At 38.1% G+C, this 23,344-nt stretch overlaps 1 protein-coding gene across 7 annotated transcripts in view; it reads left to right on the forward strand.

Moving 5' to 3' along the window:
• Positions 1-8,765: 8,765 nt before the first annotated feature.
• The window catches only part of THUMPD2 (THUMP domain containing 2), a 40,333-nt gene continuing 25,754 nt past the window's right edge, over positions 8,766-23,344 (forward strand). For 2 of the 7 annotated variants that reach the window (XR_014842090.1, XM_085019472.1), the window contains exons 1-6: positions 8,766-8,914; positions 10,758-10,997; positions 16,062-16,197; positions 18,785-19,197; positions 19,579-19,656; positions 23,094-23,146. Coding sequence is in view for 4 of the 7 variants with exons in the window: in XM_085019472.1 (XP_084875598.1) it covers positions 8,789-8,914; positions 10,758-10,997; positions 16,062-16,197; positions 18,785-19,197; positions 19,579-19,656; positions 23,094-23,146 (1,046 nt within the window). In the remaining 3 variants the exon portion in view is untranslated. Of the gene's footprint in view, positions 8,915-10,757; positions 10,998-16,061; positions 16,198-18,784; positions 19,198-19,578; positions 20,297-21,173; positions 22,090-23,093; positions 23,147-23,344 lie in introns of those variants that run through there. The other 5 variants (XR_014842091.1, XM_085019475.1, XR_014842092.1 and 2 more) reach the window with 4 other exon arrangements.

The following is a 23,344-nucleotide window of genomic DNA, read 5'->3' on the forward strand; positions in this document are numbered from 1 at the left end:
CTAAATGAAACAATCCTAATAGAGGGATAAGGCTAAAGAGCTTGTGGGAGAACAAAGGATTTTTTTTCACTTATCAAAATCTTCGGAAGTGAATAATTACCCAACTATTCTTTTCAGTAACCATCTCTCTACTCGTTAATTTCACCCTTTATAACCTGATCTTGGGACACTTACCTTGTTTAGAATGTGATCAAAAAATAGTAAACTGCAAAGGCTAGACTTTGGACCATCTAGAAGACACCTTAATGGGAAAGGCATCAGTAGGTTAGAAAGCCAGAACATCAGTCTATGCCACTTGAAGTCTCAAAGGGCTTTAAAGAGCTGAGTCCATGTGTTTTTTTCATTCCTTTTTATAAACACACCAGTATCCCCCTAACAATCCCATTCATACATTTGAAGATACTTAAGGCTTTTCTTAAGCTTCCTTCATTTCAGCAAACAAAACAACTTCAACTCCTTATAACCTTCCATGTAAGATTTTCCTCTATTATTTTTTCCAAAACTTCTCTTCATATCCATGTCAAAAATAAAGTTATTCTAACAAATGCCAGAAATGCTACATTAAATAAGTGTTAATGAATTCACAGTTTGTTTATGGTTACCAAAGGGGAAATTGAGAGGAGGGATAAATTAGGCAGTTGGGATTAACATATACACACTACCATATATAAAATAGATAAGTAATAAGAACCTACTGTATAGCATAGGGAAAGCTACTCAATACTGAGTAATAATCTATATGGGAAAAGAATCTGAAAAGGAATGGATATATGTATAACTGATTCCTTTGCTGTACCTCTGAAACTAACACAACATTGTAAGTCTGCTATACTCCAGTAAAATTAAAAAGAAAGAAAGAAAGAAATGGAAACTCAAGTGACACTATGGCATGTGTCAATGTCACTTTCTCAATATTGATACAACAGAGATTACGAGCAAAACTTAAGGACACATAGACCTCATTAGGAGAATTTAGAATATAATTGAATAGATGCCAAATGTACTACATGTGTGTGTGGGGAAGTCCATTGGTTGTTGTTGGAAACATAAAATTGTCATATTAACAATGAAAAAAATAAATAAGTACACAGTTTGTGGTCAGTTTGGGGGTCCACTTTTAGGATTTAGGCTTATCACAGCTACATTTGGATTAAACTTGTGTCTAGCCAATTGTTCCCCATTTTTTCCTTGCATTTGCCTCCATCAGATTTATCTTACTACTGAGTTTTTTTCTCAAGTTTTTGAACATCTCTGTCAGTGTCTGGGTAGAGAGACAACTATAATTTGAAGAAAAGCCAAGAATTTCCAAATCAAATTATCACATAACACTGTTTTCAACAAGGTATGTATATAAATGTTTTTAATTCTGTCTATATCCATTTTAAAATAGCAAATGCCATTACTTACACACCTAGGCCATACATTTAAAACATATGGGTGTCAAGTTTATCTAGAATTGTTTGGATTAACAATGGTTTTTGATATTCATTGTAGCTCTCTCTGTCTTCCAACTCCTCTCACTCATACTCAGTATCCCAGGAAATCCATCTCTCCCAAACTATGGCTGCTATTCTGAGCCCACAAAGAGTCTCAGGGTTCATAACAGCATTTCTACCCTCCCCCAGCACACACACCCTCACACTCATACAACTTTAAGAACCTTTTTTTAAAAAAAAAATCCAAGCTCACAGTTAAGAAGAATGCTTCCAATTTAAAGAGTATGTGTACCACAGAAGTCCAAAAAGTCTGGAAAATCTGCATTACAATCTACATCCAATGTAAACAGCTAATACAAACATCCACTAAAAAACACATGTGATGTCCAGATAACAAATCTGAGCAAGTCTGATTAACATGATTAATCCATGTGCTAGTGCAAAGCTAGCACTATTTTAAATTTAAAAAAAAAAACAACTAGAAGAAAATGATCATTCAAAAATACAAAATTGAGGGAGTGTCTGTCATGGCTCAGTGGTAATGGATCCAAATATTATCCATGAGTACCATGAGCTGTGGTATAGGTTATGAACACAGCTCAGATCTGGCATTGCTGTGGCTGTGGTGTAGGCTGACAGCAGTAGCTCCGATTTGACCCCTAGCCTGGGAACTTCATATGCCATGGGTGCGGCCCTAAAAATATATGTATATTTATATATATATAATTGAGACTATTGGGCCCAACTTTTTATTATAATCCCCATTAGTTAATCTGCCCTGGGTCACCCCAAGACTGCAATGTCTGCACCTGTCAATAATAAGAAATAAGCACTTAAGTATTAGATATTTGGTTTATGTAAAATCTATTGTTGCAGGTGAGGGATAAATTCAGACACTCTGGCTTCCTTTATGGGCTCTGCTCTGAGTTCTTGCTCCTGCTGACTTTACTCAATTAAGAGATTTCCACAATCCATGTTAAGGGCGCCGCCCCTTTTCCACATCAAAACACCCTGATAACTTTGAATCCTAAAATACCTGAGGCAAAAAGCTGTTTTTGTCTATTTGTTTTACAGAAAGTTTGGGCCACTGGAGAGGGTTTAACACAGCACTAGAAACAAATTTAAGTTGAGTATTGAACATCCTTTTTCTTTTTTTTTTTTTTTTTTTTTTTTTTTGTCTTTTTGCCATTTCTTGGGCCGCTCCCAAAGCATATGGAGGTTCCCAGGCTAGGGGTCTAATCGGAGCTGTAGCCACCGGCCTACGCCAGAACCACTGCGCCACGACGGGAACTCCTGAACATCCTTCTTAAAAGTCCTTCAGCTACCCACCATAGGCGATCTCTCACGGGCTGCTTCTCCCCACTGGCCTCGGCTTCCCCACTGCTATTCCACAATCCCCTTCTCTTATCTGATCTTTCCCCCTCACCATAGTCGCCACCTCCCTTTGACTTCTTAAGCAGAACAGTTTAATTTATCCCTATATTTCTCTGGTCAATGACATGAAGCCTCACTGAACTCCATCAAGGTATCTTCTTAAACAGACTGTTATGTACCTAGGATGAATGCTGAAGCCAGCTTTTAAGAGTATTTTTCCCAACCTGGCTACATGTAGCTTTTGAAGTTTGTGAGGCAGAAGATCTGTGTCATCCAAGTTGATCAGAGGGACATGGCAATAAAGCAATCTATGTGTAGTGATTAAAGATACAAATATTATTGTCTGTACAGAATCTAGAAGCTCCTCCAAGTAATTTCTGGCATTACATCCTATTCTGAAGGTATTTTGTGAAAGAAACAAATGATTGCCCAAGCTGGTGCTACAGATTGCATGTTTTATATTGTATCTATATTGTTTTTTCTGTTAAGTCAAGTAATTAACACCATTATTAAAAATTATAGCATTAAATGTAAATAGAATATTCTTAATTATTAAATTTTAAAGTTTTTTAAAGAAAATTATTGGAAGGCATGCCCGATAATATGTGCATATATATACCAGAAAGAACTTTCCAAAGTGCTAAAAAATGTGTTTTTCCAAACAGCATAAAAATGGCCATGGGCAGCAAAGAATTACCACACTTCAACAAAAAGAAAAATAGAAAGACACAAATACATAGTAAAGTTTGCTTGTTCTACAGTCCACTTTCAACTGTTCACACCAACGATGGGAAAAAAATTGACTGAATTAAGCCTACATTTTAATAAAGTCTCCAGATTCTATTCTGCCAAATACCATCCACATTAAAACAGGATGAGTCTATTTTTGGAGGAAATAAAATCTGTCCCTTGGTTGTTTTTGTTATTTGCAGATCACATCTGCTTGAGTTTTAAGGTGAATTTTTAAATTACCACTGATAAAGCAGGCAAAAATAAAAGCCTATCTACGAAAAAGCAGGAAGACTTACAGGAAAATGAAAGGAGGAAATATCAAAATATGGGCATCCTAGCTAGTTTTAGGCAATTCTGAAGCTTTCTTTGGACTATGAAAGATAGGAAATAGCAAATCTCTGAAGGAAAATAATTCATAGTAAACATACCCATAAATGCAATACAAGAAAAGGAATATTAAACCAGCAATCAGAGTGAGGTGAACTTAACTGCCAATAGAAAATGCCTTTATTTTATTTGGATAACACAGTTTATTCAAATAAATTGAAGGCAATTATAGATTCAGTCATTCATTCAGTCAGCAAATATACAGAAGAAATAATTTCCATGTTCTCTTCAAACTGGGGCATTATAAGGGTCTATCAGATATAAATATGGGTTTATGGGCTCAAAAAACATTTAAACAAATAAAATCACATCAAATACCCTAGTGTTTTGGAATATCCATTAAATACACGGCAAGCTTTTCTGAAAAAGCACTGGATGCTCTAGGTTTATTTATATATCAAAATAATAATTTCATGCACTGCTTAACTAAAGGAAGGTAATGCCTATAAAAGAATTGTCTCTCTAGATCAAATTATCTTTGGTTGCATCTTTTGAATTTTGATGCTACATTTAAACTGCAGTGATATAAACTTTAATGAATAAATAATGTTTTAAAGGCAGTATTTACATATACAATGCAACAATTTTCTGCTAAATTTCTTTTTTTGACTGTACATTCAAAAAAGCACCATTCAAAATGATTACTGTGTGCATGCAAGTGGTTCAGATGATCAGTATGTGACCAGTAGCTCTTTCCCAAATTGCTTTTGCAGTTGCAGACATACAAAATAGGTTGATTCTTTCACAACCTGCACTGACTTGGTTGGAATGTGTGTGTCCAATAGACTTCTGCATCTGTATCTGACATTTTACCACAATGCCGAAATTCAAATCAATTCTTAAAAAATTTTTAAAATCCTACTCCTTGTAAGTTATTGTGCTGGGCTGTGTAAACAGGAGTTCATCATACCTCCACGGTGCTTAGCAGCTCCCTATCTATCTTGAGAAGATGAGCTTCCAAAGGCAGAGAATATCCCAACTTGGCAAAGATGCTCAAAAGGAGCTAAGGAGTCACAAATGCTCATTCAACTTCAGAACAAGTTCATCTGTTCAACCTTATTTTTTAAGTGCCTACAATAGGCCAGGCCCAGTTGATTTCCTTTCCTTCCTATATATCACATTGTATTGTCATTCTTTATATGTCTCTTGGCAGTTCAGTGCCATCACATTATCTCCCATTAACCTGAAAGATTCTCAAAGGCTGGGACCTTGTCCTATCAACTGACACATTGCCAGGGACTCAATTAATGTTTATGAATGAATAAATAAATGATAAAGGGAGAAAATGTTATGTAGAAAAGGCAGAAAGAAGAGCATCATGGAAGAAGTGCCATTCTGGCTTAACCTTAAAGAAAAGAAATGGAAGAGAAGAGGGTTCTAGACAAAAGGAACAGTACAAGCAAAGGCCTGGGACAGGGGGAAAGAGTGAGCATTTTGGAGAAGTTAGCAGTTGCACTGGCTGGTGTACAGTAATGGTTCCTTTCTGGAGAGAGGGGCCCTGGCTCGCCACCGACCCCACCCACCTGTACCGGACTATGGGAGAAAGGGGATCGCAAGCCCAACATATTGAAAAGACTCCCCAAGTCAGTCTGAGGCATGTTCCTGGTTAATAAACATTATTTTTAAAGTGTGTGTGGAGGACAGAGAGGATGAAGAAGGAAGGAAGAAGTAACAGGCAAAGTTGCGAAGAAGTTTATCTTTGGGTCCTCCTGTCCCCTTAATTCCTTTCACTGGCATCAGTAATCTACCCTTACCCTGGTGTCTCACTCACAAAGACCCCTCCTGATATGGTGGTTATAGCAATCCTTCCTAGCTGAGGGGGCCTCCCACTTAGTCACAATTCCATCCAATTCAGCAACCATTGACTGCGAGCCACCACACACAAGCCAGTGGGCTCACTGTGGATGCCCAGATGAATGATGTCATCCCGTTTTCAAGGATCTCATAATCTAAAGCATTTGCATTAATATCTAAGTACATACATCAAATGCTTTTAAGAACTAAAGGAATTGCCAACAGCACCAAAATAGAGAGAGATCTTGAAGCAGAAAATCTTGCCCTAAATTTCTAAAACACCCCAATTAAAAGTGTATCTGTCCTCTAAAATTGCTCCTGCCAACTTTCAACTTCTTATATGTTGAATGGGCAACATTCAAATACCAAAACTCAACTGGATACTTATACAACTATAGGGATCTGCAGTTCTTTTTATTTTTTGAATTTTTTTGATTTTTTTTTTTTGTCTTTTTGTCTTTTTAGGGCCACACCCCTGGCATATGGAGGTTCCTAGGCTAGGGGTCTAATTGGAGCTGTAGCCACCGGCCTACACCACAGCCACAGCAACGTCAGATCCTCAACCCACTGAGCGAGGCCAGAGATCAAACCTGCAACTTCATGGTTTCTAGTCGGGTTCGTTTTCCGCTGAGCCATGATGAGAACTCCTGCAGTTCTTTTTCAGTAGAGACCCTTTTTTTCCTTCTAAAAAAGAGAGACTGTTTTTTGTTGTTTTGTTTTGTTTTGTTTTGTTTTTGTTTTGTATCCTCTGCAATTGGAAGTTCCAGGCTATGGTTCAAACTGGAGCTGCAGCTGCCAGCCTATGCCACAGCAACAGCAATGCTGGATCTGAGCCCCATTTGCAACCTATTCCATAGCCTGTGACAATGCCAGATACTTAACCCACTGAATGAGGCCAGAGATGGAACCCATATCCTCATGGACACTAGTGGGGTTCTTAACCCACTGAGCCACAGTGGGGTCTCTGAGACATTTTTTTAATGAGAAGCAGAAATGATGGAGGAAAGGGTATTTGCATAATAGGAGGAGAATTCCAGGCAAACGTTCTCTCAGAAAACCAGTCATTTTCTCCTTAAGGAGGCAACACTCCACCTATTTCATCTCAAGCGTGGTGTGAAAAGCATAGTTGGAAGGCCAGTGCTACAGCAGGGTCCAAAGGTGAGTAAATGCACTTGACTCCCCACTGGAACAAAAGTAGCCCCTCACCTTGCTGACCCAAGGCTCCTAGGGGGACCAAGACAACAGAAGAAGGGAAAAGTGAGGAGAGGTAAGAGGAATATTGGCTCTAGAGGACTGCAGTCTCAACTCAGCCTTAGTTCTGTCCAGGAATTGGTGGCCAGCCCAAGGCTGGAGAAGTTATTTCTGAATCTGCCTTGAGCAGCACTGCCTTAATCTGCTCCTACCCACCTCTCTACCTTTATCTCTCATGACCTCATCTAATTTATGGTCTAATAATACCTAACTGCTATTATAGCCTTTCTGTCACACACACACACACACACACACACACACACACACACACGCTCACATTTGCACCTGCTGCTCCATCTACCTAAAACACTACACCACTACTACACCGCCACCCCTACCATCCCCAATAAGTCATTTCACTCACTTGCCAGAGACATACATTTGATAGTGTCTATATATCTGATTCATACAACTACAGAGTTAATTCAATGCTGTTCATTTTATAATATTTATAAGAATTCTGTTCTCCCCAAGTAACATATTCATTGTCAATTTAAAATTCAGAGTTTTAAAGAATCCCTTTAAATACTGTAAAGAGAGTTAATCAAATTAGGTGGCCCAGACTGAATGTACATTCATTACCCTGATGGTTAATTTAGTGCATGAAATGTGACCTGTGAACATAAACACATTTCGTTGGAGAGCAGGAATTTCTGCTCTTTTGCCTGAGGATTCCCAGTTTGGGTGTAATGCTTGGTGAGGACAGAGCAGGGCTTCAAATGTGAGAAGAGTAGGGGAAATGGTGAAGGAGTAGAATGGAGGGAGTTGGGAAGAAGGAAATAAAGCTCAGTATATTAGATATAAAGATGGCTAGGCTCCAGTGTCAGCTGTGCCACTAACCCATGGTCCCTTGCCTTCTCTAGGTATCAATTTCCTCAATCTGAAAAACAAGACAGATGAATGAGATGATATTATACACCCTTTAAAAAAATCTTTCATGACTATATATTTTTAAATGATATCAGAGATATAATGTGTTTTAAAGCTATGCTTATGCATAGCATGCTTGATTTCTATTGCTTGTTTTTATCATTATTGTAGTCAAAGGGTAGAAATGAGAGCACATGTTATGATGCCATATTATTCAAGTTCTGACTTCTGATGAACTGTCTTCTCTGAGGTACAAGAAAAGGGCCTATTACTCAGGTATCTTGATTTTGTTATACTCCTTTTAAGCGTAGCAGTTACAGATGTTAATTTGAAAACATTTTTTTAACAGGTTATTCTTTTCATTTGCCAACAATTAATCAGTTGGAATAGGATTTCTTATTCATACATCTTGCTCTTAGCACGAATCATCTTATCTCCTACTCACTACAGGAAGGGAATTAGGGTGAAACCTATTGGATATTTTAAGTAATGCATCAGTCTTTGCGGTATTCCATAATCTATGTTGCTTCCCTACTGACATCATTCATTTTCTTAACACTGTGAGGCCCTGAGCATCTGAGGCAAAGTTATGTCATGATACCATTTGCCAAGTACCTAACAATCAATGGCAGGTTTTATTCATTCTAAAGTGAATTCAGCCACCCTCTGTGAATACATCCTTTTTATATAACACAATTATATATCTCAATCATTTCCCTTTCACCTCTGATTCTAAATCATTCCAGATGCCTAATCAAGGAAGTTTCACGCAGTTAACCAAGGAGATCCAAAGACGCCCCTCCCAGCCAATCTGACCCTCCCGGGACCTTTCCCGGGTCTTTTTAGACGACATCTGACCTTCCGGCCCCTGCCGGCACTTCCGGGGCCTCGGGGACGCGCCGCGCGCTCCCGAGGCCACGTGACCTCCCCCCTCTTCCAAAGCCATGGCGGCAGTGACCGAAGATCTCCCCTTCGAGCCCGCAGCGGGCACCCGCTTCTTCTGCACCGCGAGCCGCGGCCTGGAGCCCTTCCTGCTGCGGGAGGTGCGGACGCGGCTGAGGGCCACGCAGGTGAGTCGGCATCGACGCGTGCCCGGGCAGGAAGCAAGGCACCTCCCCGCCGGGTCCGTCTCAGATCCCGGAAAATGACGCGAAGAACCGCGCGCTCGGCTTCCGAACCCACCGAGGCGACGTCCCAGCCCTCGGAGTTCTACTGGCGTATAAATATCCAATGTGCTGTAGTATATAGTGTGTAGCGTACTTTAAGCAAATATATTGGGTAAAATTAAGCTTTATTTTGTAATAATGTTTAATATACTAAACACTGCTACTTATTATAATAAAGGTAGGAACAGTAATTTTTAAGATACAATTCAACATACTAGAGGTGTCCCTAATGCCAGCTGGACAGAGGCCCTGTCTGATTAGTTGACCTTTATCAACCCATCTAGAAAAGATAACATTAACTCAAGTCCTGATAAGCCACCCAATTTTTACTTTTTAGTGGGTCATGATGATAGAGGGTAGTGGGGTTCAGCTAGGAAGATAGTCACGTTCTTAGTTATTTAATGGGATGACTGCATAAGAGTTTATTGGGGGTTTTTTTGTTTTGTTTTTTGAAGATTCTCTGCTCCTCGTAGACTGGATACCTTTTTAAGAATTAAAATATATTTTTTAATTCTCCTAAAATGAACCAAAAAAGCTCACACACCACCTCAACCCTTCACTTAGCACTTTAAAATTAATTCCGAAATTAAATGGCATCCGTAGAATAAGGAAAAATTCGGTATCTCCTTATGTTACTATACATTACGATTTTGCCTGGGCTTAAGCTTTTCATCTTTGTGTTACACTTGAATACCTGAACTTTAAAAGAAAGGCAAAATGCTAACTGCTTAGACATGTTAGCGGATAATAAAGCTGTTTTTACTTTAATAAAGGCTGTTATTTTATCTTCTGAAGTGTTAGACATAAAATCAGCTGGCTTTAGACACTTTGTTATGGTTTAATTCCAAATGGAAAAAGCATATTGTATATATAAATAAATTTTCAAGTAATAAATTCTAGGATGAAATATTCTAAAATGCCACAGTTCTCCCCAAGTGTTGTAATTGAATATGCATCAGTTAAAAGCAATAAAGTGAAGAAAAACAGTATCAGTAGCTTCAGCAGTGTTTGAAATTATAAATACCAAAATGCATTTCTTTCTACTACTTCAAGACATGATACTTTATCTTCACAAAGGGTTAATCTTTAAAGTGTGTTCTTGTATATGATTTTCACAGTGGCTTTCTACAATTTTGTAAACTACTTTTGATTACATGCTCTTCACTTGTAAAAGGAATGTAGGCCTAATGATAATTTTTTTTAATAAAGAGAATAATGATGCTTTTGATTTTGAGAGTGTATTTGGCAGTTTAATGCCCCAACCCATATTATTCTAATGTTTGGGCACCCCAAATAAAGGACCTTTTAGGTCCTCTTAATTAACTTGACTTTTCAGTTGTTTTGTTTTCTACCCTCCATAATGATATTTTTAGAGGAAGTTCATTTTATAAACTTTCCTTTGATATTCAAGTGAGAAAAGATCTTTGTACAAATAGCTAATGTAATGTCTAGCTCACTGACTACTTATCACTGGTCTACATGTTCGCATCAGTTTGTTTGTAAGACTTGAACCTTAAAACCATACATTTCCAGTGAAATATTTCGGTTCCCCCACAATCTTGACAAGACAAGGTATTTCATGTATGTTAACTTGTTTTGTGATAGCTTGACATCAGCTCTATTTTTAGGTCAAGTAATATAAAATCTAAACTTTTAAAAATTTACTCTTTAGAAGTGTTCCCAAGTTCTAAACATCTTGAAGTAGTTTTGACTTTAGTCAAAGACCCACAGGGGCCCCTCCTTCCAGGTAATTCTACCCTTCCCACCCGGGTCTCCTTCGGCAACCAGCTGCCTGCCAGCCCCTGCCCGCCACTTGCGGGGACGCGCCGCGCGCGCCCGAGGCCACGTGACCCTGAAAGCCATGGCGGTAGCGACGGGAGATCCCCGCTTCGGGCCTGCAGTGGGCGCCCGCTTCTTCTGCACCGCGAGCCGCGGCCTAGAGCCCTTCCTGCTGCAGGAGGTGCGGGCGCGGCTGAGGGCCACGCAGGTGAGTCGGCGTTGCCGCGTGCTAGGCAAGAAGTGGGGTGGCCCTGTCCCCGCCCTTGGCCGTGGCCCCTCCCGCCAGGGGCGGTCGCAGACCCCGGAAGGTGACGCGAAAACCCGCGCTTTCGCAGTTCTGCTGGCATGTCCTTTAATTACTGTTGGAAAGAACCGCCAGTCATTTTTCCTAAACATCTGTTTCAGCTGAAGTTTTTTTTAAAAGGCCGGGTTTGAGTTCCTTGGTGGCCTGGCGGTTAAGGACCCGGCATTGTCCCGGCTATGGTGCGGGTTCCATCAATGGCCTGGAAACTTCCTCCTGCCGTGGGCGGGGCCAAAACAGGGGAGGGGTGGTTGACGCAAGTTATGTCCTACACTGTTTAAAAGAAAACGTTCGATAATGCCTGTAATTAGAATTAGACCTGTCAAGAGACTCTTCTCCATCCTTTAAATGCAAATATAATCTTAAGGTTCAGCCACTTTTGTCAGTTTCCTATTTATTTCATAGGATTGTTGGGAGGAGCAAATGAAACAGGATATGTAAAGTACACCTTAGGCAGTAAAGAGTAGCTAGAAAAATAATTTAATTCTTAGAGCCGTGAGAGACCAACTTCTGGGGAAGTCAACATTTGCAGGTATTTATATGCTGTTAATTTCAACGAGATGAAAGTTGTAAATTTAGGTTCTAGGACATGCTGAGCCGGTTTCTCGAAAACAGAGGAAAAAAATAGAAAAAGTCTCCAGTAACTAGATGGAGTATATATGACGGTGTGAATGATATGTTTTGGGGAAGTGAAAGTTTATTCAAAGAAATTGACCACTCCACTCCCAGGACCCCTGCAGTATTGAAAGCCCACAAAGGAGTTTCTGTGATGAGAGGGTGGGGAGAGGAGGATAGAATAAAGAATGGCATCAGTCTTATTAGACTACCTGCCACTTGTGGTTTTGGTCAGAGAATTTCAGGGAGTGTTAAATATAGTTAATCTAAAATAGCAATGCTATAACAATTACTGGTATGGATTAAGCAATTAACGTGTATGGAGTTTTCATAACAACCGTATGTTGTGAGGTAGGCTCCACATTTAACAAAAATGGAAAATGAAGCATGGGTAAATTCAGTAAGTTATTCAAGTCATGGAACCAGAAAATGGCATAGCTGGTGTTCAAACCCAACTTTCTGTGAAATCAGGCACAAATGTGTTATCATATCGAGCCCAGGCAAACTGACACCTGGGATCAGTTCCTTGACCATTGTGTGGCCATGACATCATGCTACACTGGTTATTTTTTAAATGTTAGAGTTCTTGGTATGAAGAATAGAAGGTTTGACCCAATTTGATTACGCTGCATTATTAGAAGAAAGAAAGATGCTCTCTTCTTTTTCTCAGTCTTTGCCAGTTGCATCTCCATGGTATAGTTTCATATGTTCCTCTATCCTCTGTATTTCCTGTGTGTTGGAGTCCTGTAGGTTTAATCTAGTGCTTGGTCATATTTAGGTTTGACTTTTTTCCTCCTAGTGTTGGGGTAAGCCTATTTAGAGGTTCCTGGATATTTTTAAATATTTAATTTGCAGCATATAAGTATCCTATGTACTATAGTGTATAGAGTACTTAAAGAAATATAGTGGGTAAAATTGAGTTTTATTTTGTAATAATGTTTAATTATTAAACACTGTTATTTGTTATAACAATAAAGGTAAGAACAGTAATTTTTAAGATAAAATTCAATATAGTAGAGGTGTCCCTAATGCCAGCTAGCCAGAAGACCCTGTCGGTTGATTATTTGGCCTTTATAAACCCACCTAGCAAAGACTATTAACCCAAGTCCTGAATGAGCAAGCCAGTTTTTACTTTTTTAGTGCAGTCATGATGATAGAGGGTAGTGGGATACAGCTAAGCAGATTGTCAAGTTATTTCATAGTTATTTCTTTTAAAGCAATGATTGCACAAGGGTGAAGGTTTTTGGTTTTGTTTTTTGAAGATTTTCTCTACTGATGGAATGACCCACACAAATTAAAGGATCTTTTTAGCTCCTCTTAATAAACTTGATTCTCAGTCAAGTTTTTTGTTTTCTAAACCCCCCTCATAAAGATATTTTTAGAGGAAGTTCATTTTATAAACTGTTTCTTTTGATATTCAAGTAAGTGAGAAAAGATACAATCTGTGTACAATCAACTTAATGTCTACATCACTGACTGCTTATCACAGGTCTACATGTTCACATCACTTTATCTGTTTGTAAGTGTGAATCTTAAAGCCATACATTTCTGGTAAAATATTTTTTTTCAGTTCCCCAGAATCTTCATAAGACAAGGTATTTCACATCTGTTAACTTTTGTGATGGCTTAATATTGACTATATTTTTAGGTCAAAGTAATGTAAAATCAAAACTTTTAAAAATTTACTTTTTAAAAATATGTTTCCAAGTACTAAACATTTTGAGGTATATATTTAGGGTTTTGTTTTGTTTTGTTTGCTCTTTCGGGCCACACCTGCAGCACATGGATGTTCCCAAGCTAGGGGTCAAATCAGAGCTGCAGCTGCCAGTCTACACCATAGCCACAGAAATGCCAGATCCAGGCCGCGTCTGCCACCTACACCACAGCTCAAGGCAACGCTGGATCCTTAACCCCCTGAGCGAGGCCAGGGATCGAACCCTGCATCCTCATGGACACTAGTCAGATTCATTTCCGCTGAGCCACGACAGGAACTCGTGGTATATATTTAGTCTTGACTTTTGTGGAGACATGTCACCTTTATAATGAGAAAGAAGTAAACTGTAGAAATCAGAAGTACTTGTTTTGGTTACCTCGTTATCCCCTTAAATATTGATTCCTAAACTTTCTTCTCATTCCCTACTTCTCCATCTTTCTTGGTCAGCTGTATTGCTAGTACCTAAGCTGTTTTGGGTGTTATTTTTTTGTCTATTTGTTTTTCCAGCTCTATTGGAATATAGTTGTTTCATATAACATTATGTAAGTTTAAGGTGATTTAATAGATTTATGTATTGCCAGATGATAAGCATTGTAGCATTAACAAAAATCTCCATCCTTTCATTTAATTACTATTACTTTTTTGTGGTGAGAACATTTAAGACCTACTGTTTTAGCAGCTTTCAACTATATAATACAGTATTATTAGCTTTAAGCACCATGCTGTACTTCAGAGCCCCAGAACTTGTTAATCTTATAACTGGAAGTCTAGGGGTTTTAATTTTTATCAACCTAAGGCCTCCCCAGCAAAGATTCTTCTTCATCACACTAGAGTGGTAATTCAGAAATTACCATCCCCAAAGCTTAATTTTAGACCAGGTCAGATCAGAAATACAACACTGGAGTTCAAGATCCCATTGAATGGGAGCTGCCTACACACATGGCCTAACCCAAATTCTCTGGCTGCCTTGGTTCTAGGAGATGACTTAGAATGTTAGTCATCCCATGGCCACTGCTAAAAGGAGCATGCTAGGACCATGCACATCCATCCTGACCTGAAGGGTTAGGGTTTACCGGAAAGCCTTAGGTTTGAGCACCATTTGCCCTATCTCATTTGACTAAGCCTTTCTTCCCTGGCTTTTATTACATAGCCATCCTATTTCCAAGGCCTCTTTCTGTTCAGTGCATACTTCTTGCTTCTAACCATTTTCCCTTTCCAACAGCCAAGTGGCTTATTATTTCTTCCTCAATAATCTACTTCTCCCTCCAGCATTACATTCAACACTCAGTCCTTTACACCTCAAAGTAATTTTTTGGCCATGCCCACAGCATGTGGAAGTTCCTGGACCAGGGATCAAACAGGTACCATGGCAGCAACCTGAGCTGCTGAAGTGACGGTGCTAGATCCTTAACCCATTGTGCCACAAGGGAACTCCATCAAAGTGATTTTTTTTTTTTTTTTTTTTTTTTTTTTTTTGCCAGCTATAGTGCTGTCGCAGTTTTCATCAAAAGTCTATAATGGTTGACCATTACCATCTGTGGTACTCCAGTTATTCCTTTTTTAATTTTTAAAATTTTATGGCCACACATGTGGCACATGGAAGTTCCCAGACCTATGCTGGAGCTGTGGCAACACCAGATCCTTTAACCTGCTGCTCCAGCTGCTGCTGCTGCTGCTGCACCAAGTTAGGGATGGAAACCACGCCTCCGCAGTGACCAGAGCTACTGCAGCCAGATTGCACCACCGTGGGAACTCTGGACTCCAGATTTCATGACCATTCATCAAGCTGGCCTGGGCTGCGCCATCCACCACCTGACACTGTCAGTCAGCATAACATAGCAAGTGTTGCTGTGCTGACTTACAGTTTACTTCAGCCCGGTTGTCACTCCCGCCTCTGTGTTCTTAGCTTTTCTTCTTTGTCCCAGATTTTATAGGATTTCCCCCCACCCTAGACTTTTACTAACAACGGCTTACATAGTTAATGCTAATACTCCAACTTATCAGTGTATTTATGAATTTTTTAGTTTTATTCTGGGTTTAAGACAAGTTATTGTCTTATAAATCGTACATTTTAATGTGTATGTCAGTGTATGCCTATTACATTCTTATTCATCTTTAGGATATATACTGAGTGCTTCCTTGTCTATCACAAGATAGGTGTTCAGTGAATGCCTGCTGATAATGCTACCTTTGGGCTAGACATCTAATTTCTCCTATCCATTATTCCTTTCCCTTGCCCACTTTTAAACAGTGTGTGAGATTTGGTAATGTGATTACTGAGTATTTTGTTTTCTATTTTTCTAGTAGTACGTGTGTGCTTATATATAGAAAAGGTAACGTAAAATGGAAAGGTTATCCTGCTCACTGACTGTGTGATTTCATACAAATTATTTAAACTAAACCTCCAGTTTCTTAAACTGTAAAACAGATTATAAAATCTACCTTAGAGAGTTGTTATAAGAATGAGAGGTAAAATACACTGGGTGCGTTTTTGTGAGTGTCTGGCAAATAGTAGATACTTTAGAAATGGTCATTTTTATTACTGTTGGTCTAGATGCTATGTTTTAATTCGCTAAGCGGGGAGGGAAATGATTCTTACTCTGACACAGGACTACATTAATACCTATTTTTCCTATCTCTAGGTTGAATATATTTCAGGAAAAGTTTTTTTCACCACCTGTTGTGACTTGAATATGCTGAAAAGATTAAAATCTGCTGAAAGATTATTTTTGCTGATTAAAAAGCAGTTTCCATTTAATGTTTCTTCTGTAAGTAAAGGTATGGTGTATACATATTGCTTTTACCCACATGATGGATTGTACTCCAGAGTTCTCTGCTTGGTAATTAATATGTAGCCATTTTCCATTTTTAAAATTCGTTCATACCTGTGGGATCGTTAATTAGGTATTTTCTGTATTTCCTGAATATTATCACCCAATTGTGTCTCTTCTCTTTGCAATCTGCTGCCTTTGTTCTCAGATTTTGGTGTCCTAAGTCTCATTTCTTCTTTGAGAATTATGATCAGACACCTCTAGAAATATGAATGGTCAGTGCATTAATTTAGATTTAAAAGCATGTCATAACCCAAAGTGCATTGATTTAATAAATTGATCAGAGTTCCTGACATGGCTCAGTGGAAACAAATCTGACTAGCATCTGTGGGGACACAGGTTCCATCTCTGGCCTCACTCAGTGGGTTAAGGTTCTAGCATTGCTGTGAGCTGTGGTGTAGGTCACATACACATTGCTGTGGTTGTGGTGTAGGCTGGAAGCTGCAGCTCCAATTCAACCCCTAGCCTGGGAACCTCCATATGTCTAAGGTACAGCCCTAAAAAGACCAAAAAAAAAAAAAAAAAAAAAAAAAAAAAAAAGACAAGTAAATTGATCAAAACTGTCACGATGAAAATTTTAACTGCTGAGTGATATAATTAGAAAAATATTACATAGTAAAATGTCCTGTTTGGGGGACTTTAAATGTTTTAAATAAACTTTTACCCAGTTCTAAAGCATTAGAGTTAGAGAGAGCTTAAGATATTTCCTATCCACTCCCTAATTTTATAAAGATGCTGCTGAAATAAAGATCTTCTCAGCCACAAAAAAGGAACAAAATAATGCCATTTGCAACATGGATGCAACTAGAAATTCTCATACTAAGTGAAGTAAAGACATTTAGTCTTTACTTTTTCAGAGAGAGAAAGACGGATACCATATAATATCACTTATATGTGGAATCTAAAATATGGCACAGGAGTTCCCGTCGTGGCTCAGTGGTTAACGAATCCGACTAGGAACCATGAGGTTGTGGGTTCAATCCCTGGCCTTGCTCAGTGGGTTGAGGATCTGGCATTGCCGTGAGCTGTGGTGTGGGTTGCAGATGTGGCTCGGATCCCACATTGCTGTGTCTCTGGCATAGGCCGGCAGCTACAGCTCCGATTAGACCCCTAGCGTGGGAACCTTCATATGCCACAGGTGCAGCCCTAAAAGGACAAAAGACAAAAGACAAAATTTAATTAAATATGGCACGGATGAACCTATTTACAGAACAGAAACAGACTCACAGACATGGGGAGAACATGGTTGCCAAAGGGGAGAGAGGGGGAGTGGGATGGACTGGGAGTTTGGGGTTAGTGGATGCAAACTATTGTATGTGGAGTGAATAGGCAATGAGCTCCTGCTGTATAGCACAAGGAACTATATCCATTCACTTTTCATAGAACATGATGAATGATTAGATGAGAAAAAGAACATATATATATATGACTGAATCACTTTGCTGTACAGCAGAAATTGACACAATTCTGTAAATCAACTATAATAAACAAATTTTTAAAAAAATCTTGATAAAACCAAGAGAAAAATAATAAGGTACAGCTGGATTAAACATTGCCTTAAACCTCATTTTGATTGCCACTTGTGCACAAGAGATCATGTCGTCATACAGTCCATAATAAACCATGTCAAGAAAGATAGAAATAGCAAAAAATCGAGATAGGGCAAGAAAATGGTTTTAAAGTAAATCCTAAGGTATTAATTATACTGTGCGGTCAGCATTATTTCATCCCAATATTGCACACACTTTCATCTTTAAAGAACTACGGTAATTACTCTTGGGGCATCTTGATGGCCCTCATTCATCAAGAAAAAAAATTCATTTTATCAAGCATGGCTGGCAGTCCCTAGGGTATGAGTGGTTTGTGCATCTGAGTGTTACTTTACAGAAACTTATTTTATGATCGGTACTGATACTGTATGGTCTAAAATCGTCCCAAGATTCATTCGCTCTTTTTTTTTGAGCCCTGTGTTTTGAAATTTATTATTTTTTTCAACTTAATTTTTATAGGCAAGATTAGCATTATTTCAAAGATCAGCACACTCTAAGTCTATGTGTATATTGAAGAGATTAATATATTACCACAGGACAAACGTTCTTGCTAATGTATATGATAACTGGAGATCCCACTGTGGTGCAATGGGATTGGTGACGTCTTGGGAGTGCTTGGGAGTCCCTGGCCTGGCACAGTGGGTTAATGGCTCCAGTGTTGCTGCAGATGCTGCTTAGGTCGTGACTGTGGCTCAGATTTGATCTCTGGCCTGGGAACTCCATATGCCACAGGGTGACTAAAAAAATAGAAAAAGTATATGATAACTTTGTAGGAATTTTAAAACTGTTTTGAGGTTAAGTATGGGATATAAGAATGAACTTTATTCTGCACAATATTCCCTTAATTACATAAATTCCAGATGAAAGAGAAGTCACTATTTACATAGCAGTTTAATAAAACTTATTTTAAAGAAATAAAGGTAATGGAATTTGGGGGTGATGAATAGCTTCAATATAGGACAAACCGAGATTTTATTTCTTTAGGACAAATATTTAATGAAATGGAAAAACTTATAAACGATGATCCTGAAAATTGGTTGAATACTCTTTCAATCTGGAAAAATCTTCTTGAATTTGATGCAAAAGAGGAAGAACTTTCTCAAAAAGATGTTAACTCACTAAAAAGAAAAGTGGGAGAAGATGATAATACCATTGCTAAGAAAGTAAAAACAGAACAAGTGCAGGAGATACACGAGAATAAGGAATGCCAGCGAGAAAAACAAACAGAAGAAACACTGGAGCAAGGAAACTGTATCACTCAAAGAGAAGAACTTCAAGAAGAAGAACTTCAGAATGATGCAGTGGAAGCGGTCGATACTCCTACTAAAGGGAAGCACTTGACTTTCAGAGTTTCTTGTCGCTGCAGTGGAGCCATTGCAAAGACCTTCACGACACAGGTACACTTACCTCCCAGAGTAGATTCCCATTTTCTAAAAGAATTACTTCCTTCTTAGATCTAAATTGAGATGAAAACCTTTCATAGAATTTATAAGCAGGCCTTGAGACAAATACCTAGACCTAATCTCATATAATTAAATCTCTTACACATGCATAAACCTTAATGCCATAGGATGCACTGATGGTGGAAGATGTAAAATGCAACCTAATTACCTTGAAGAGAAAATGCTATAGTGTAACTTTTTAATGTCATAACCTTAAATTACCATCAGGTAGCCTGACCTGATTTTTCTGCAGGCTCTGTTAGTTTTTGCCCAATTTAAAGTTAAAATTTTCTCTTTTAATATTTTTATCTTTTCTGTAACTTACTGTTTTTCCAGGAGATAGGAAGAGTAATTGGAATTGCTCTTAAGAAACAGTTTGGATGGAAAGTAGATTTGAGGAATCCAAATTTAGAGGTACTAAATGTTCATTTTATTTTATATGCTTATAATCTAATTCTTTGAAGACAATGCCAACTATTATTTTTTAAATTGGAATATGGTTTACATAAAATATGTTTCAGGTGAACTACATAGTGATGCAACATTTATATACTTTACAAAAATGATCACCTTGATAAGTCTAATAACCATCTGTTCCTGTACAGAGTTATTACAGTATTATTGCAATGTCAGCTATTCTTACTGTGCTTTTCAATTTTGCTTTAGAGTTTTGAAAATCATGTCTATATGGATCCAGCAGTCTGTTTTCTCTTTAGCAGTGCAACATTGCAGATAATTTCCTAGTAGTTTTTACTCTGAAAATGTTTCATAATAATAGGACGTTTGGAATGGAATTGTGCAGTAACAGTGGAACTAAAAATCATTTTTACAGGGTTGCAGAGATGCTCTCTGTAATCGCTATAATACATAACAAGTCTCTAATAAATTCTAGCTAATGGTTTACAAGGAAAAAAAAATTTTAAGTGTGCACAAAGTTCAACAGCATGTTAATAGTGGCTTTCTTAGGGTTGCGGGATTATTTTTCTTTTCTTTTTTTTATTTTTAAAAGTGATTTAATGAGGTTACAGAAGTTCCCGTTGTGGCTCAGTGGTTAGTGAACCTGACTAGTATCCATGAGGACACAGGTTCGATCCCTGGCCTCACTCAGTGGGTTAAGGATCCAGCGTTGCTGTGAGCTGTGGTGTAGTCCCAGACAAGGCTTGGATCCCACGTTGCTATGGCTCTGGTGTAGGCCAGTGGCTACAGCTCCCATTTGACTCCTCGCCAGGGAACCTCCATGTGCTACAGGCGCAGCCCTAAAAAGACAAAGAAACCAAAAAAAAAAAAAAAAAAAAAAAAAAAAAAAAAAAAAAAGGTGAGGTTACATACTTTTTAACTGGAACAAGGTAAACACATGGGAAACAAATTTTAGCTATAAAAAAATAGTCACTGTATTTTGAAAACCATCTCATAAATTTGACAGAGTCATTTTCATGGTTCATTAACTAGTAGTTTATTGTTATACAGCTTAAATCAGAAGATTTGTGTTGTTTTTTCAATTTTGTCATTTGATATTTTTTGCTTTTAAAAAGTAGTGCCTGGCATATATCCTTTATTGCTTTAATACAAAATATTTTATCCCCAAGGGTGTTTTGGCATAAGGGTGTCTTCCTTCACGTCTCCCTTTCCAATTCTCTTATCTTCCACTCTCCTGGCTTCCTCCTCGCTGTCTCTCCCTGACTCTATCTCACTTTCTCAGAATTACAGTTTTCTCATAGTTTAGCTCATAAATAAACATATCTAATTGAATTTCTATTACCCATATAATGCAATGAATAATAGTTATTGGTAGAAATAATCAACACAAGGCAAAGGTGACAACAGTAGAACCACACATAATAAAATTTATATGACCAAAAAAACAAACAAACAAAAAATGTGTTGTTTTTTTTTTTAACTGCACGGGCAGCATGTGGAAGTTCCCAGGCCAGGGGTCGAACCTGCGCCATAGCAGCAACTCAGGCCACTACAATGATAATGCCAGATCCGTAACCCACTGAGCCACAAGGGAACTCCTATGAAGTTTTGGGACCTCCAGTTTTGGTCCTGTGTGACCAAAATTGACAGGAAGAATCAAAGCTTAACAATTTTTGTTATGCAATTAATAGAAAAAACTTTATGGTGGGAAAAGCTACTCTTTAACATTTTATATATATATATATGTTTGTGTGTGTATGTGTATATATATCAGCATGTCATATCTTTAATATAAATTTTAAATAGAAGAGAATCCCAGTCAATAGTTTTACTGAAATGAACGATATAAAAAATTGGAACATTTAGCTTCAGTGATCAAGGAATTAAACTTACTAAATGGAGATCATTCCAGGTTATTCTTTTCTTATTAAAAATTTATCAATATTGAAATAATTTTGATTAAATTAAAATAACTTTGGTGGTGAAAGTGTCAGGAATCAAATGTTCTTGAGATCAAACAGCAGAGTTTGAATATTCCATAAACATCATCAGGCTACAGAAGTAAGATTCCTTTGAAATTTATATGGGCTATTAATTACAACTTGAGACATTTAAATCCTCATTATGGCCTATCATGGTGACTATAACTAATAATACTGTATCATTTATAGGAAAGTTGTTAAAAGAGAATAAATCCTAAGAGTCCTCATCACAAGGAAAAAATTTTTCCTTTTTCTCTTTTCTTTTTATTGTATCTATATGAGAAGACAGGTGTTAGTTGAGCCTATTGTGGCAGTTTTTTCACAATATATGTATATGCGAATCACACCTTCATGCTGTACAGTTTAAACTTACATAGTGATGTATGCCACTTAGTTCTCAATAAAACTGGGGGGGAAATAACAGAAGAAAGGTAATAGAAAGGAAAAAGCTTCCCTATAGACAGTAAGAAGGAAAAGGTCACACTTGCTATAATAGGAGTTCCCGTCGTGGTGCAGTGGTTAACGAATCCAACTAGGAACCATGAGGTTGTGGGTTCAGTCCCTGCCCTTGCTCAGTGGGTTAACGATCTGGCGTTGCCGTGAGCTGTGGTGTAGGTTGCAGACGCGGCTTGGATCCAGCGTTGCTGTGGCTCTGGGGTAAGTCAGCAGCTACAGCTCCTATTAGACCCCTAGCCTGGGAACCTCCATATGCCACGGGATCAGCCCAAGACATAGCAAAAAAAGACAAAAAAAAAAAAAAAAAGGTCACACTTGCTATATTTCATCTAAAGAAAGCTTTCTGTTAACTGTGGCATCAAGTCTTATTTGAGATTATTATTAGGGTAGATTTAGGCAGTTGTCTCTAACCTAAAATGCTGAAAAATCTAATTTAGTTAGGCTAATTCAGAGAATCTCTGGGAAGAAAGTTCATCTTGAATTCTTCATCTGATTTTCAATATAACTAGTATACCAAATTAACCTCAGAATTTTCTGAGATGTATTTAAAATTTACTTTGCCTCTGCTCAGGAAAAAAAATTACAGAACATTTTTCCAGACATGATAAATAGGCTTTGGAATTTCTTGTTAAAATATAGGTTATGGAGTTCATGCCGTGGCTCAGCAGTAATGAACCCGACTAGTATCCATGAGGACGCGGGTTTGATCCCGCGCCTCACTCAGTGGGTTAAGGATCTGGCATTGCCTCGAGCTATGGTCTAGGTCAAAGACATGGCTTGGATCCTGCATTGCTGTGGCTATGGTGTAGGCCAGGAGCTACAGCTCCAATTAGATCCCTAGCCTAGGAGCTTCCATATGCTGCAGGTGCTACACTAAAAAAACAAAAAATATATATATGTATAGGTTGTATAGGTTTAAAATGGAAGTTTTCAAATTGTCAATCATTTGGTAATGCATATCTTGTTCCATTTTAACTTCTATATTTGTTCTTTCAGATCTTTATACATTTAAGTGACATTTACTCTGTGGTGGGAATTCCTGTTTTCAGGTATTGTTTCTAAGCTTCAGGTTTGTCCCTTAGGAGAATTTGTAAAATTAAGAATGTTATGCTTTTATAGTATGAAACATTATTGTATTGGAGGAGGCCAAAGGCAAAGCATTTGTGTTCTTTGCTTGAGCCAGTAATGTGTTTTCTTGGAGCTTAGTGGATGTGATTTGATCTGACTAGTTGATTAAAAAAGAAAAT

The sequence above is a fragment of the Sus scrofa genome, chromosome 3, assembly GCF_054392235.1.
Source record: "Sus scrofa isolate SSC_HxYL_T2T_F1_AM1 chromosome 3, Sscrofa_HxYL_maternal_Yorkshire_Landrace_v2.0, whole genome shotgun sequence".
Taxonomy (NCBI): Eukaryota; Metazoa; Chordata; class Mammalia; order Artiodactyla; family Suidae; genus Sus; species Sus scrofa.